This window comes from Ovis aries, chromosome 15 (genome assembly GCF_016772045.2).
Source record: "Ovis aries strain OAR_USU_Benz2616 breed Rambouillet chromosome 15, ARS-UI_Ramb_v3.0, whole genome shotgun sequence".
Lineage (NCBI taxonomy): Eukaryota > Metazoa > Chordata > Mammalia > Artiodactyla > Bovidae > Ovis > Ovis aries.
The window spans coordinates 19,849,187-19,864,722 of NC_056068.1; the positions used below are offsets into that span (position 1 = coordinate 19,849,187).

At 36.2% G+C, this 15,536-nt stretch overlaps 1 protein-coding gene across 11 annotated transcripts in view; it reads left to right on the plus strand.

The window, feature by feature from the left end:
* The window catches only part of ZC3H12C (zinc finger CCCH-type containing 12C), an 80,761-nt gene that overhangs the window by 6,241 nt on the left and 58,984 nt on the right, over window positions 1-15,536 (plus strand). For 2 of the 11 annotated variants that reach the window (XM_060399270.1, XM_060399271.1), the window contains exon 2: window positions 7,082-7,223. The exons of 5 other annotated variants lie outside the window; for them this stretch is intronic. In XM_060399270.1, the coding sequence (XP_060255253.1) occupies window positions 7,082-7,223 (142 nt within the window). Of the gene's footprint in view, window positions 1-127; window positions 247-7,081; window positions 7,224-8,430; window positions 9,861-15,536 lie in introns of those variants that run through there. 4 more of the 11 variants (XM_042232903.2, XM_027979178.3, XM_060399269.1 and 1 more) reach the window with 3 other exon arrangements.

Consider the following 15,536-nt stretch of genomic DNA (forward strand, 5'->3'; position numbering starts at 1 on the left):
GAAAATATTAAAAGATAGGAAACAGAAACTTGGAATGTTTGTATGCTGATGGAAGTTTTTATTAGTCATTTCCTTTTACTACATTTTTGTTTTAATTACTGGACTAATAGTATCCTATTTTATGTTACTGGCTTCTCAAGCTATGTTTTCATGGATTATATCTGCCAAATTGGACCCCAGGTGTTCAGTGGATATCACGACTGAGCAACTGTATTTTGGATCTGATGGTATAAAGATAATTTTCAGGTCTGTGATGAGATATCAGTTCTCTAACTTTGCTTTGGTTTTTATAGCTAACATAATAATAGCTACTGAAAAGTAGGACATGACTGGGTGACTGAACAACAATTGTGCACAGATATGCCAATGTCATGCTTATCCTTTGTTTTTATTATTTTCATTTTGCAGATGAGGAAACTGAGACTGAAAGTTTAAATAACTTGCCCAACATCACATATCTGTCTAGTAAATTGCAGAAGGGAGTTTGAACCCCTGAGTCTGACTTTGAAAGTCATCCCTTAACTACCAGGCAGTTCTGCCTTCCTGTGATACTGTTTTTTAGTTTGTCCTTTAAAATGTGTGTCATTGTGTGTTTGTATGTTGATAAATATAGTTTGAAAATGTAAAGATGCATGATAATTCTTATGCCCAGTTAACTAGCATCAAGTAAAACCCATAAGCAGATGTCTGAACATTCAAAGCATTCTGCCTTTAAGATAAATTAACTGATCTCTAAAGGTGGATAGGGAATAAAAATCCCAGGGTCTTCCTGCTTGCCTGGAATATTCTTCCTCTAGTCCCTCTCACCTTTTGCCTGGTTCACAGCGCATTACTCAGGCCTCAGCTTAGAGCTCACTTGCTTTACACCATTGTAGGTTAAGATTGATAATAGTAGGTGACACTGTGCCAAGTACTGTTCTAAGTGCTGTACATACATTAATGCATCTAATACCTACTGGACTCCTATGAAGAAGTATTTCAGTACTTTTTTTTACTTTTCTGATGAGGAAACCAAACTAACTTGTGTTTAAATAACTTACTAGAGGTCTCACAGTTAATAACAGCAGAGCAAGTGTTCCAACCAGTTGGAATATTTGGTTCAAGTTGGCTGAGAACCAAATATTAAGGTCTCTTTAACTTAATACATGTTAATAAATATATCTTATTGTGAGATTTAAACTATATAATGGCATCTCAGAGGTTTGGTTCTAAAAAGGTGTATCTTTTTCTTGTATAATTGGAATTAACACTGTTTATAGAGCTTAGTGCTCCATCTTTCCATCCCCATTTAACATGCACTAAGGATTTTCTCATGAGCTTAAAAATATTTCAAACATTTTCTTCCTAAGAACATATTTTATGTAATCATTCTCCTATTTCAGTATTTGTTACTCCCTAATATTTTAATGGCGTCCCAGGTAGCACAGTGGTAAAGAATCCACATGCCAGTCCAGGAGACACAAGAGACTCAGGTTCAATCCCTGGTTCGGGACAATTCCCTGGAGTAGGAAATGGCAACCCACTCCAGTATTCTTGCCTGGAAAATTCCATGGACAGAGGAGCCCGTCTACAGGCTACAATTCATAGGGCTGCAAAGAGTCGGATACTACTGAGTAACTGAGCACACACAATATTTTAATATCATACTTGAGTTGAACATCATAGTAAAATTTTTTTCTGCATCTGTGTTCTTAGGATGAATTTGTAGAAGTAGTGATCAAAGAGAATAAACTTTAAGGTCTTTGATGATGAAAAAGTTTTCCAGAAAAGCTGATTGATACGTACACTCATCAGCAAAGAGAGAGCTGATTTTATTCCATGTATGAATGCACTATTAACTTTAAAATTTTGACAGTTTGCTAGATGAGCATTAGCACAATTTTAAGCTGGTTTTTGTTCTACTTATATTTTAAGATATTAAAGTAGAGCAGGTTGATTAAGAAAAAAGCAGAGAAAAGTAAAACCGCCTGAAAAACACTCCCCTATTTTTTTTATTGCTGTATTTATATGTTACAGAATTTTTACTTGGGTTTTAAATTGAAAACACAAGCATTTTCTAATCCCCCATCTTTAGGCAAAATGATTTATTTACTCTCCTGTGTTTTCAAAATACTGTGAATCAGTCTATAGCACTTGCATATTTGGTGATAGTTAGCTGTTTCATTTTTATTCCTTTTTTGCTTTCTGTGCCTGTGATCTCCATCTATAAAACAACAAAAAAATACTAGCTAAAACCTAGATTTGTCGTCAGGATGAACAGTCATACAAAATGTTTATAGCTGTACCTTATACTGTGTCTAGGATCTTCTTTATCTTGTTTGGAGTCTTTAGGCTCCTCAAGGGCCAGGACTCTGGGCTGTTGTTTTATCCCAAGTCTTCTGCAGTGTTTGGCACCTCATAGATACTTCATGAATGTTTAAGGCCATAGAGTATGCTCTTTAAATGGATCTGCTGAGATGTGGTAGGACGAACAAAAACCGGGAAATGGTTAAGAGATGATCGTAATAATCAGTGCAGAGCAAATAACGCAATTGGTATACCCAACATTTTAAAATTAACTTAAAATGTATAATGTCATTTCTTGAGTGTCCATATACATTTACCCTATAAAAATATAATGAGCCTTATCTACCCCACTTAGTTGGGGAAGGTTATTATAAAAGTGAATTTCTAAAAGTTAGTCTTAAGATCTTCCAAGAGCAAAACATTTTAACTTTTAAATAGAAAAATTTATACCCATGAATTATATTTTTCTACCTTCAAGTCACATACCCTTTAAGTTCACTTACTGTAAAACATAATAATAGCCAATATTTATTGGGCACTAATTTATGCCAGGTATAGTATTAAGCACTTTACTTATATTATCTAATTTAGTTTTACATCAATTGTATAAAGTTTATACTGTTGTTTTGCCTATCTTCCAGGTGATGGAACAGAAGTTATCAAGATTTCTGATTTATCCTAACTAAACAGCAATGCTTGTTTAGCTTTATTATTATTATTAATGATGATGAGGACAGCAGAATTCAATGATTTCTATTGATTTATAGCAGTGATTTTTGGTCTTCTTTCCTTGTTGATGTTGTCACTTCCTCTAATTTGAAGCAGATAACTGCTATGGACTGTGAAGCTGAATGACAACAGCTAATATTATGGCTAAAATAAAAGTATTTTAGGCAACAATTAAAGGCCTGTAGGACTCTCAGACTGCCTAGGTTGGAGAACTGAGAGACTTTACTTTGAAAGAGAGCAGTTGGGCCCTCTGATGTTAGCTAGTGCGTGCATGCTAACTGGCTTCGGCCGAGTTCAACTCTGAAACCCTATAGACTGTGCCCGCCAGGCTCCTCTGTCCATGGGAGTCTCCAGGCAAGAATACTGGAATGGGTGGCCATGCCCTCTTCCAGAGGATCTTCCCCACCCAGGGATCAAACCCACTGTCTTCCTGCAGCTCCTGCATTGCAGGCAGATTCTTGACCGCTGAGCCACTGGGGAAGCCAGCATCAGTTAGATCTGGGTTTAAATCCCAGCTCTGTCCTGTACTGGCTCTGACCCTAGATAGAACTCAGTTTCTCTTTGATTTCTTGTTCAGGACTTTGCAAGTTGTTTTTACTAATTCAAGCTAATGAGTGTAAAAGTGCCCAGAACCTAGAAGGCACTTAATGTTATTATAAAATGATTTAGCAGTATTCACTGAGTTGATTAGACAGAGATTTTGTTTTGTTTTTCTGTCTACTTATTCACTGACTCTTGTGTTCTGAGTAATTGAGATTACCAGATTAAAAAATATTTGTAATATCAAATTTACTGCTTTTAATATGTCAGTTTACATTTTGGATTTTTCAAAGTGAAAGTCACTCAGTCATGCCCAACTCTTTGGGACCCTGGAATTCTCTAGGCCAAAATACTGGAGTGGGTAGCCTTTCCCTTCTCCAGGGGATCTTCTTAACCTAGGGATCGAACCCAGGTCTCCTGCATTGTGGGCAGATTCTTTACCAACTGAGCCACAAGGGAAATGCAAGAATACTGGAGTGGGTCACCTATCCTTTCTCTAGGGGAATCTTCCTGACCCAGGAATTGAACCAGGATCGCCTGCATTGCAGGCAGATTCTTTACCAACTGAGCTATCGGGGAAGCCCTAGATTTTTCAAAGGACTCTGAAATTTGTTACCTCCTGTCTTTTAGGGTGAAGCTAAAGTTAGTTTCTGTTCTTTGTTCTTAGTCATCTCTACTGATTTCCTATTCAAATTTATGTGGGCTTAATTTTATCCTTATTCTGTAACTTTGGTCATTTTTAAATCTTGGCTTTTATTTTATAATTTATTGTTTTGTGTACTTACAGGGAGCAGGTTTCCCATGTAATTAAGGCTGCCTCCTCACTGTCGACTTAAATGTTTTTTATCTTTAAGTCATCATTTTCCTTGAATTGCTCCCACTGAGTTGGCGATTTTATGTATTAGATACTTTTTGGAATTTTGCTATCATTTTAAATGATTAGTATAGATCTAAAATGCTGGAAATGTTTAATAAATTATCTATTTTGATAAAGTAGGTATTTCTATTTTTGCTAAGATAGAAAAGTGCCTTAAGTAACATAAAATTTTTAAGTCATAAAGTGTGTGAAAATTAGCAGTATTATGCATAGAAAAAAAATGGTTTCAAATAGAGATGTTTTCTAAAGGGCATTTCTATTATTTTGACCACTTCATTTTATCTTTTAAAACTAAATTTTGAGTTAAAGTTCAGTATTTTTTTTCTTTTTTTTTTTATTGCAAGATATTTGCTTTACAATATTGTGCTGGTTTTTGCCATACATCAATAGGAATCAACCACAGGTATACATATGTCCTCTCCCTCTTGAACCTCCCTCCCCTGTCTCACCCCCTCTCACCCCTCTTGGTTGTCACAGAGCACTGGGTTGAGCTCCCTGAGTCAGATAGCAACTTCTCACATGAGTTAAATATTTTAACCCATTTATTTTATCACATTTTTTAAATAGAGAAAAAGTTAAAAAAAAAGTGATCCATAATTCTCCCCTAGAGATAACTTAAAGTTTTGGTAATTTTCTTTAACTCTCCTAGTAACTATAAACACATGCTTTAAAAAATTTGTATGCATATGTAGTTCTGTTTCTTACTGTTCATTCAGTATACCATGTTTTCCTGTATCATTAAATATCCTTTAAAGATTATTTTTGTATATGAATATTGTGATTATTTTGAATGCCAAGTGGCATTCAGCATGTTCAAGTATGACTGTAATTTAATCAAGCTTATATTAAGTATTTAGAGTATGACCATTTTTTTATTGTTATAATGAACAATGATACATGTCCATGTATGTAGATCTTTGTACACACTTATGAATGTATTTTATACAAATTCCTAGATGTGATCATGCAAATTGCCCTCTGGAAAATTTGCACCAATTTATATTCTTTTTAGAAATCCATGCGTGTTGCTCTCAGTATCCATCACTCTTTCCCTGCACAACCTGTCTTTGTTAATTTGATAGATAAGAATGACATAATGGTGCTAAGCAACTCGTTCAATAGAGTCAGAAAGACTGAATTTGAATTCCTGTTCTGACATTTGTGTATTCTTGGGCAAATTTCTTACATTTTCCTAAGCCTCAGTTTTTTGTGTGAAATTGTGATGATAGTACCTATTACCATGGTAATATCATATAATATCATGGTTGTGGATATTAACCAATAATGTTTAAGCCCCTGAGAGACGTTAGCAATCATTATTATGAATGAGATTTTGCCTTACTATATTTTATACTTGATATGCCTATATATTATACCTTGTAGTGGGTGGTATAAAGGAAAGTTATTCAATCTTAAATAACCTAGTTACCCTGTACTCAGTCATGTCTGACTCTGTGACCCCATGGACTGTAGCCCACGAGGCTTCTCTGTTCATGGGATTTTCCAGGCAAGAACAGTGAAGTGTGTTGCCATTTCCTTCTCCGGAGATCTGCCCGACTCAGGGATCAAATCTGCCTCTCTTGCATTGGCAGGTGGATTCTTTACTACCCAGCCACGTGGGAATCCCCTATTGAACTTTTATGTACTGTTAGTTATATTGTAGGACTGACTTCCAGTACTTTTTCAGTTGAGTCTCTTGATTTTCAGGATCTTAGTGACCCCAAAATAATACCAATTTTTAAAAAACTTCAGCTTTTTTTTCTTGTCTTGTTGCATTGGTTGAGATCATAGAACAGTACGGATTAATAATAGGTATTTGAGCTTATTTCTGATTTTAATGGGTCTTTTTCTGTTATTTCATATTTTAAATGCTAGTGGCTATTGTTTCCTGACATAGGTATCCCCTGCTTACATACATATATTCCTGTAAATATCTATAAAAGTTAAACATAAGAAACTTGAAAATAGATTTATATATTATGGGAAGATTCCCTTAAATTACTAAATTTCTGAGTATCTTTTAGGCATATCTTCAAAATGTATTTTCAGCATTTGACTCATGTTATTTTCTTTTTCAGTTAAGCATGCAGTCAGTCATTTTAAGTAAGGCTTAAATGTCACTAAGGCTGAATTTTACTGCTTTCAGCCCACTTAATGATTCCATCCTTATCTCAGACTTTGAGACCCACTCTACTTTTCACCATTGTCCACTACTACATGATATTTATAAAATATGATTTAGAGTAAATGAAACAGATTTGTCTCTTGGAATAAAACCCTTTCTTCAAATAAAGTCTTAGAGTCAGAGTCCCAGTGCCCTCATTACTCAGGCTCTGAGGCAGTTTGCAGAACACTTTAAAAACGACTGCCCCTCAAAAAAGATTCAGATCATTTACAGATCACAAAAATGACACTGCTACTGAAACTGAAGTATTCAGAGGCCAGCAGGAAACCAACCTTGTGATATAATAAGGTTTATATTAAATAATTTTGTATCAAGGTCCTAATTTAGCTTGATTTCAAAAATAATTAGTATAGCAACATATGCTATATGAAAATATGGTATTCACAAATCTAGCTAGTATCTAGTATCTTTCTATTGTTAGATTACTAAAATTTGGATCCTGAACACTCTTCTTTTTTCTACAGTTTTTCATCCATCCAATACTATATTTTTAAATACCATCTACATGCTGCTGCTGCTGCTGCTAAGTCACTTCAGTCGTATCTGACTCTGTGCGACCCCATAGATGACAGCCCACCAGGCTCCTCCGTCCATGGGATTTTCCAGGCAAGAGTACTGGAGTGGGCTGCCATTGCCTTCTCCATCTACATGCTAATGACTACTAAATATTTATCTCCAATCCCGACTTCTCTCTGTTACCCAGCTATCTTGGGACAGCTCTACTTGGATAGCAATTAGTATCTGAAACAAAATTATCTAAAACAGAATTTTTGTCCTTCCAAATCTGTTTCTTTCCAAGTCTTCCCCACTTACATGAGAGTTAATACCTACTTCTCAGCTGCTCAAACCAAAAATCTCAAGGTTCTTGGTTCTTCATGTCTCTTTCATCTTCCACATCTATCCAATACAAGTCTTTAATCATTACTTATGATTAAATGAATTGAATTAACAATGTTCAATATTAGAAAAATCTATTATCATAGAATAAAATCTACTGGTTAATGTGTATTATTATAATTTGAATATACTATATAACCTATCTTTCTTATATTTAGGACTTTTGGATAAAGTATAAGTAAGATTACACATATATTTGGTTAGTTTTGTCCATCTTTGTTAGGTTTGTCAACATAATTATGCTATTCTCATAAACCGGTTGGGATGTTTTTCATATTCTTAGGTACCCTAGAAAATCTCACTAACAGAAGAGTTTGCTAGAACATACCCATAGAACCTATAGGTTTAGTATTCTTTATGAGAAATGGAATGGAGGGTATAAATCTTAAAGTTTTTATTTCTTCCATGGTTATTCGCATTTAAAACCTTTAATTGCTTTGTCTGCCTTTATTTTTGATTTCTTTGATCATTTTAATTTGTAATTTAAATGTTTAATTGGTTTCTTTCTTTTAAATACATTTACACCATTAATTTTTTCATTGAGTATCTGTTTGACCTCATCTCACAGGTTATAATCCTATTGTCATCCATTTTTAATGTCCAAAATTTTATTTTTCTTTAGCAACCAGGTTATCTGGAAGAGAGATTTAATTTATATGAAACCATTTACCTAAGATTGGAACTTGAACACATATGCCAGGACTTGAACCTAGCAAAACCCAGTTTGGGACCTGAAGCCAGCCAAAATCCTGCCTGGGACTCTAACCCATGTAGCTGGGACTCTAACCCAGCCAAAGTCCACACTCTCCCACCTGAGATCTCAGACCTGGTTTTAGGACCTAATGAAGCTCAGTTTCTTGATGTCTCATTGCAGAAAGAATTCAGTGAGAGACAAAGTAACAGATAAGAAGTGGCTTTATTCAGAGAGAGACACATTCCACAGAGTGTGGACCTTCACAGAGGGCGAGTGCAACTTTGAAATGTGGTGTGGTTTGCTTTATGGGCTGGGTAATTTCATAGGCTAACGAGTGGGAGGATTATGACAACCATTATGGGGAAGGGGCTGAGATTTCCAGGATTGGGCCGTTGCCCACGTTTTGGTTTTTGATGGTCGGCCTTGGAATTGTCATGGCACCTCTGGGTGTGTTATTTAGCTTGCTGGTGTGTTACAATGAGTGTATACTGAGGATTAAGGTCTAGTCAAGTTGAATCGTCTGCCATCTTGATCCATTGATTATAATCAGTTTATGTTGTGTCCTCCGGCTATGCCATTCTTTTAAAGGTTGTGCCCTGCCACCTTCCCTTCTGTTTCTGAGTTTTTATGGTTTTTATCATTTAAGGCCTATGGATAAACTAAGTAAATCTAATGCTTTGGATTGTCAGGGCTTTGTGTAAGGATAGGATGGTGTAACTTTCAAAATAAGCTAAGTTCCCAGTTTATTTTAAAAATATTTGTGTTCCATAAACGGGGCATATCTGCCTGCAGATCTCTGCACCTCTTGATCCTCATGTGCTCCCTTCTGTGTGTGTTCTAGGTTTTCCTGAGGTTGGAAGTTGAACCAGCAGCTCTGTTTTTCTATGCCCTTTCCTAGTTTAAAGTATTTCAGGGCATACCTTCCAGATACTCCCCAGTCTTACCCCCCAAATTGTAAAGCTTTGGAAAAAAGACTTCCTGACCTATTTCTGGATGGGATAAATAAATTGGCCAAGAGAAATTGCAGAATTATAGAAAGTACTCCACATTCTTTAAAATGGACGGTGGAGACAATTCTAGTTAATCTCTGTAAGTAAGAAAAACAAAATGCCTTAAATTGCTGCCCTTTAATTTCCCATTAACTTTTTTATTTTTCAGTGTTCTTTCAGGCCTTTTGATTGCATTAAAGAGACCTCTTTAGAGGTCCTAAGGTCTTTAATCTCTCCCTTTGAATAAGAACAGCTATAGGGAATCAGAGGCATATAATGTTTGAAGTCAATCCTGATCCACAAATTAAAAAGATTTTCTGTACTAAGAGAGTTGGTTCAGAATATAGTTACTATAAGTGTGACTCTGAAGAAAACATCAGGAGCTGGCTTGTAAGAAAAAAACCTTCACAAAATTAATTTTGTGAATCTGGTTGATGCAGAAAATTTTACTACTGGCCTAGGTGGCTGGGAAGCACATGGCAGGTTGGCAGCTGCAGCTTGGCTTCTAGACCATCACATGCTGGGATAGCACCTGAGTGAAGATCTGGAAGGTAGAAAAAGCACTTTGGAATTCCTGAGTGACAGCCAGAAAGCAGAATGTGAATTTGGCAAGAGCGCTACCAGGTGCTGAGTCTTGGGCCTAAGCATTCCTCAAAATAACAGGTAGATTATAAATGTTTATTTCCCACATTGATAGCAAATGAGTACTTAAGTTTTATGTGCATTTTAATAGACTGAGTACTTACTTGATGATAAGCACCTAGTATATGCTAATTCAGTTCAACATGGATTTATATTTGATCAAAATCCTGAAATAATTTTCCTGTCAATGTGTACTTAGCCTCTTCTGCAGTTTTTTGTGTTAGCTCTTAAAAAATAATCAGAATTAGAAGATAAAATAATCAGAATTAGAAGATAAAGTAATCAGTTATTTATTTCAGAAATACTAGGTCTAGGGACTTCCCTGGCAGTCCAATGGTTGAGAATCTGTACTTCCACTATAGGGGGTATGGGTTTGATCCCTGGTCTGGGAACTCGGATCTTGCATGTGTGTAGCATGGCCAAAAAAAGAAAAAGTACTGAATCTAGAGACTGATAGTTTAATTGCTAAATCTTTGCTTCCTAATAAGGTAGCCCTATGCTTACCAAACCCAATGGCTTAAGAATCTCTTCCAAGAGTGAGAAATGTGGTGAACGGGTTCTGTGCTCCCTGCACCCCCTTCTCCCCATGCATGTGCACACACGATGCACACGACATACTCAGGCACAGAGGAGGAAAGATGCACCGACAAGGAAGCAGGTCCAGAGACTGTGCTAAGCTTTTATATTTAACAATCTTTCATCAGTCTTTTTATCTAAATAGTTAGTCACTTTGTTTAACAAGCTGTCCTTAGAGTATCCATTGTACCCCTTCCTCAAGAATCTTCCACACTTAGATGCTTAATAATTTCTGTAATCATATAAGCATCACTCTACCGTCACTGATCTTTCTTTTCAGGTTTTGGTTTTTGTGGGGAGACTGGATAGAGCAACTAGGATGGGAGTATTTAGACTGCCAAATGGCAGCAGCATTAAGTCTCTAGGTATCTTGAAGGCTGAGAAAGAAGATTGAAGATGCATTAAAAGGGGAGGCAGAAGAGCAACTAGAACGCACCTCCTGCCCCTGAACACTGCTGGTGCCCTGGTGGTGCCGGTCCTCACCTTGCACTCTTCTTTCCCAGTCGGTCCTGGCCCTCTGGGGCTTGCGGAGGCTGGGAAAGGACTGCAGGGTTGAGAGTGGTAGTCTGATTAACTTTGACGAGAATTACAGGGTAAAGGAGAGCCAAGCTTTGCCTCACTAAACCAACTCTGTTTTCTCGTATGCGTGTATGTGCTCACTTGCTCAGTCGTGTCCGACTCTTTGCGATCCCATAGCCTGTCAGGCTCCTCTGACCGTGGGATTTTCATGCAAGAACACTGGAGTGAGTTGCCATTTCCTCCTCCAGGGGATCTTCCCAACCCGGGGATTGAACCTGTGTCTATTGCATCTTCCGTATTGGTCAGCAGATTCTTTACCACTAGTACTACCTGTTTCCCCAATTCACTGCTATTTCTTTTTTTTCCTCTTAAGTTATTGTCCTTTTATTTATTACTAGTCTTTAATTCATACATAAGTGGGCATGCCTTTTTTCTCTCCTGCCCCATTGAATCCATTCTCCTGGTTTAAAGTTCTTAAAAGAAAAAAAAACTTATATCTCTCTCCCCACCAAAATATCTTTCTATATCTTACTGTTTTCCTGCCGAACTTTTTAAAAGAATAAGATGCTGTCATCTCTTCTTCAGATCACACTTAACTCCTTAACTGGGAGTTTTTAGCCTGTGGTTCCCTGAGGCGTCCATTGATAGAAACTGGGCATTCTCTGATTTGAATGGGAAAAAAAATAGTATTTATATTCATATCCTCTAATTGAAATTTACTGTTTCAATTATCAATGTAAGCAACAAGTCCAGTTTTAATAACAGCAAATGTTTCCCTATCAGCCATAGAAATCAAATGTTTCCCTATTGTGTTACAGTTGAAATAAATATTCTTAACTATCACTTTTAACTATTTTTGAATCATGAGAGTTATTAGATCTGTTACATCTTATTATTTTAATGTATTAGTAAAAGGCATATATTTTACTGTATCACATTTTTACATATTTTGATGACTTTTAATATAATTGATTTTTTATAATGCAATCTGTTTTTATTTTACCCACTTAAAAACATTGCTTTGAAAAGTGGTGTATAGTCTTCATTAGACTGATAAAGGATCTATGATGTAAAAACTTGGTTAGGAGCAGCTGCCCCTTAACCCCATCTGTCTTCATATCTCCAAAATAGCTCCCTCAGTGGCCACTCATCACCTTTACCCAATGTCCCCAGTCATTCTCCAGTGTATTTGTATCATTTCATGCCATCAGTTATTTTTTGTTACTCTCTCCCGTTTTGTCTTTAATATCAAATCCTTACTGATCCCATTGGCTCATCTTAGAAAATATCTCATAATACCTTCCTAACTTATCTGCTTTGAGTTTCTTGTCCCTCAAAACTAATTACAGCTGGAATTACTATCCTAAAATGTAGTCAGAAACACGTCATTCACATTCTCAGAAACTTTCAGTGGTTCCCCATTCTTATATTAGTGTATAGTTGATTGAATTACCTTTCTAAAATGTGGGTAGAACTACACCATTCCCTTTTTCAAAAACCTTCAGTAATTTCCAGGTAACAAAGTTAAGACATTAGTATGGCAATCAAGACTTTGCATGGACTAGCTACATCTTGACTTTCTAGCCTCTTCTACAGCAGTGTTAATCTCACATTTATTCTGTATATTTTTTCATCTTTCATGTCTCTGGGCGTTTGATCCTGTATTCTGTAGGGAAAAATCATTCTTTCCGTTCCTTACTCCATTCCCACATGCTGCCCTACCAGAGACACATACACAATTGTATATATAGGAATGTGTCATCATTGTCATCTTGTGCTTAGCTTGTACATCCACCTCTCAGAACTTTCTCAAATCTGAGCCAATGTCTTTGTCTCTTGTATTCCATGATATCAGGCTTCCTTGGTCCCTCAGTGGTAACGAATCCTCCTGCCAGTGCAGGAGATGCAGGTTCAATCCCTGGGTTGGGAAGATACCCTAGAGAAGGAAATGGCAACCCACTCCACTGTTCTTGCCTGGAAAATCCCATGGATGGAGGAGCCTGGTGAGCTTCAGTGTATGGGTCGCAAAAGAGTCAGACATGACTTAGCAACTAAACAACAGCAACTCCATGATATATCACTATTAATAGCATTAATTTTGACTTGCCCTATATTGTATAGGTATTCATCTATTTGGTTTCTTTAGTGTATTTATATTCCTTAGTGTAGCAGCTTTATTCATGTTTGTACCCTCTCTCATCTTCACTCAGTATCTCTCATAGTAGGCATTTAAATAAATGTAAACATTTCTTAAGTGACAATATGAATTCACTGAATACTGAGTTAACCTGGTTGATTTTGTTTGATTAGGTGAGCATGAACCAGGCTGCTATTGTTCTGCCTTTCACCAGAGTATTATAAAAAGTATTAGTTGTACACATTTAAAAATAGAATTTGGTCACCTAGCTAATCTGCAAAAATGCCATAAGAACTAAGTTACTTCATATCTAATGATAATACTATCAAAATAGATTCCTAAGTCATAGCATTTTTTTCATAAAAGATTTGCTAAATAACAATTATTTAAGGGAGAAAATTATTATGGCTTTAATTTTTTACAGTAACTTACAGATCTTAAGAGAAAGCTAATTCTGAAAAGTATACTAATTTATTACTTTATTAAATGTTAATGAAATTATGAGAGAGGTGGAGGCAATGGCTGATCATTGTCTACAACCATTTATTATAAAATAATTTTCCATAATCCACCATCTATATTGCTAAACTGAAAGAAATGTTTTCTCATTTTCTATAAGAAAACCTTTGTTTCCTTTTAGGTGTTATTATACTTTGTTCTAATTTTACTTCCATTTTCTTCCATGTCCCTTCACTTATACCCACCATCAAAATCAATGTATTTCTTGTAAATTACTGATTGCCAGTCTTTTTTTTTTTTTAAACAGGATATAGACCTCTTTATTTCTGCCTTGTTTTCCCTCATCCCAGCCATTTAAAAATTTTTTATTATTGATTTTTGGCTGTACAGGGTCTTTGTTGCTGTACACGGGCTTTCTCTAGTTGCGGTGAATGGGAGCTACTCTCTAGTTGCAATGAGTGAGCTTCTCATGGCAGTGGCTTCTCTTGTTGCAGAGCATGGGCTCCAGGTGTGTGGGCTTCAGTAGTTCTGGTGCATGGGTTTAGTTGCCCCAAGGCATGTGGAATCTTCCCAGACCAGGGATTGAACCCATGTTCCCTGCACTGGCAGGTGGATTCTTTACCACTGGACCACCAAGGAGGTCCCCCAGCCATTTTTATACTCATATTCCTTAGTAAGCTTTTTACCGTTACCTTCTTGCTTTGGAATATTTTTTTCTTCCAGTTTTATCAAGATATAATTGCTATAGCACTGTATACATTTAAGGTTTACAGCAGAGATTTGACTTACATACATCATGAGATGATTATTACAACAAGTTTAGTAAACATCTATCATCTCATATAGATACAAACTTAAAGAAATAGAAAAAGTATTCTTCCTTGTGATGAGAACTCTTAGGATTTACTCTAAACTTTTATATATAATGTACAGCAGTGTTATTTATATTTATCACGTTGTACATTGCATCCCTAGTACTTTTTTATCTTATAACTGGAAGTTTGTACCTTTTGACTGCCTTCCCCTACCCCTGACCCTAGTAACCATGAATCAGATCTGTCTTTTCCTATTTTTTTTGTTTGCATTGAAGTATAATTGACCTACAACACAATGTTAGTTCCTGTTACACATCATTGTGATTTGGTATTGCTATACTTCTCAAAATAATCACCAAGATAAGTCTACTTATGATGTGTCACCATATATAAATTCCTATTTATTGATACTGTTGTCTTCTAATTATCCTTATTAGCCAAAGTATTCCATGACACTTAAGTCTTGAATTGCTTTTCTTCTAAAAAAGATCAACTTTTTTCCAAAAAAGTTTTTGGCTTTTCCAAACTAAATGTTATTCCCCTTTCCCTCTGAGAAACATTGTTCTAAATTATTTTATTAATTTAACAAAGTTCATATTGTGAGATCATGAACAAAGGCAGACTTTTAGAATTATATTAATGAAGACATAAAATAATGAAAATCAGGTTTTCTATCTTTTGTACTGAAGTTTCACTTTCAGGATAAACTTCTAAGAGAAGAATTAATATTTACTATGTGCCAAGCACTTTTTTTCGATCCCTGGATCAGGAAGATACCCTGGGGAAGGGCATGGCAACCCATTCCAGTTGTTGTCATTCTTGCCTGGAGAATCCCATGGACAGAGGAGCCTGGTTGAGCCATGCACAGAGTTGGACATGACTGAAGTGACTTAGCACGTATGCACGCACGCACGCACGCACTGTTAAGTTATATGTTTATTACAACTCTGTGCTCTTGATGGTGTTTTTATCCCCATTTTATGGTTGAGGAAACTGAGACCCGGAGCAGTTGTGTCATTTGTCCAGGATATTTGGATATTTTCTGAGAGAGGGTGTGTTACGGTGTCAGTTCTTATGGCCATTACATTATGAGATCTCTTTCTTGCTCATCCTGTTTGCTGTGAACACCATGCCGGAATAAGCTCTGTCCTAGAACTTATAGTAAGGGGTCCAGTACAGGTTTCAGAATAC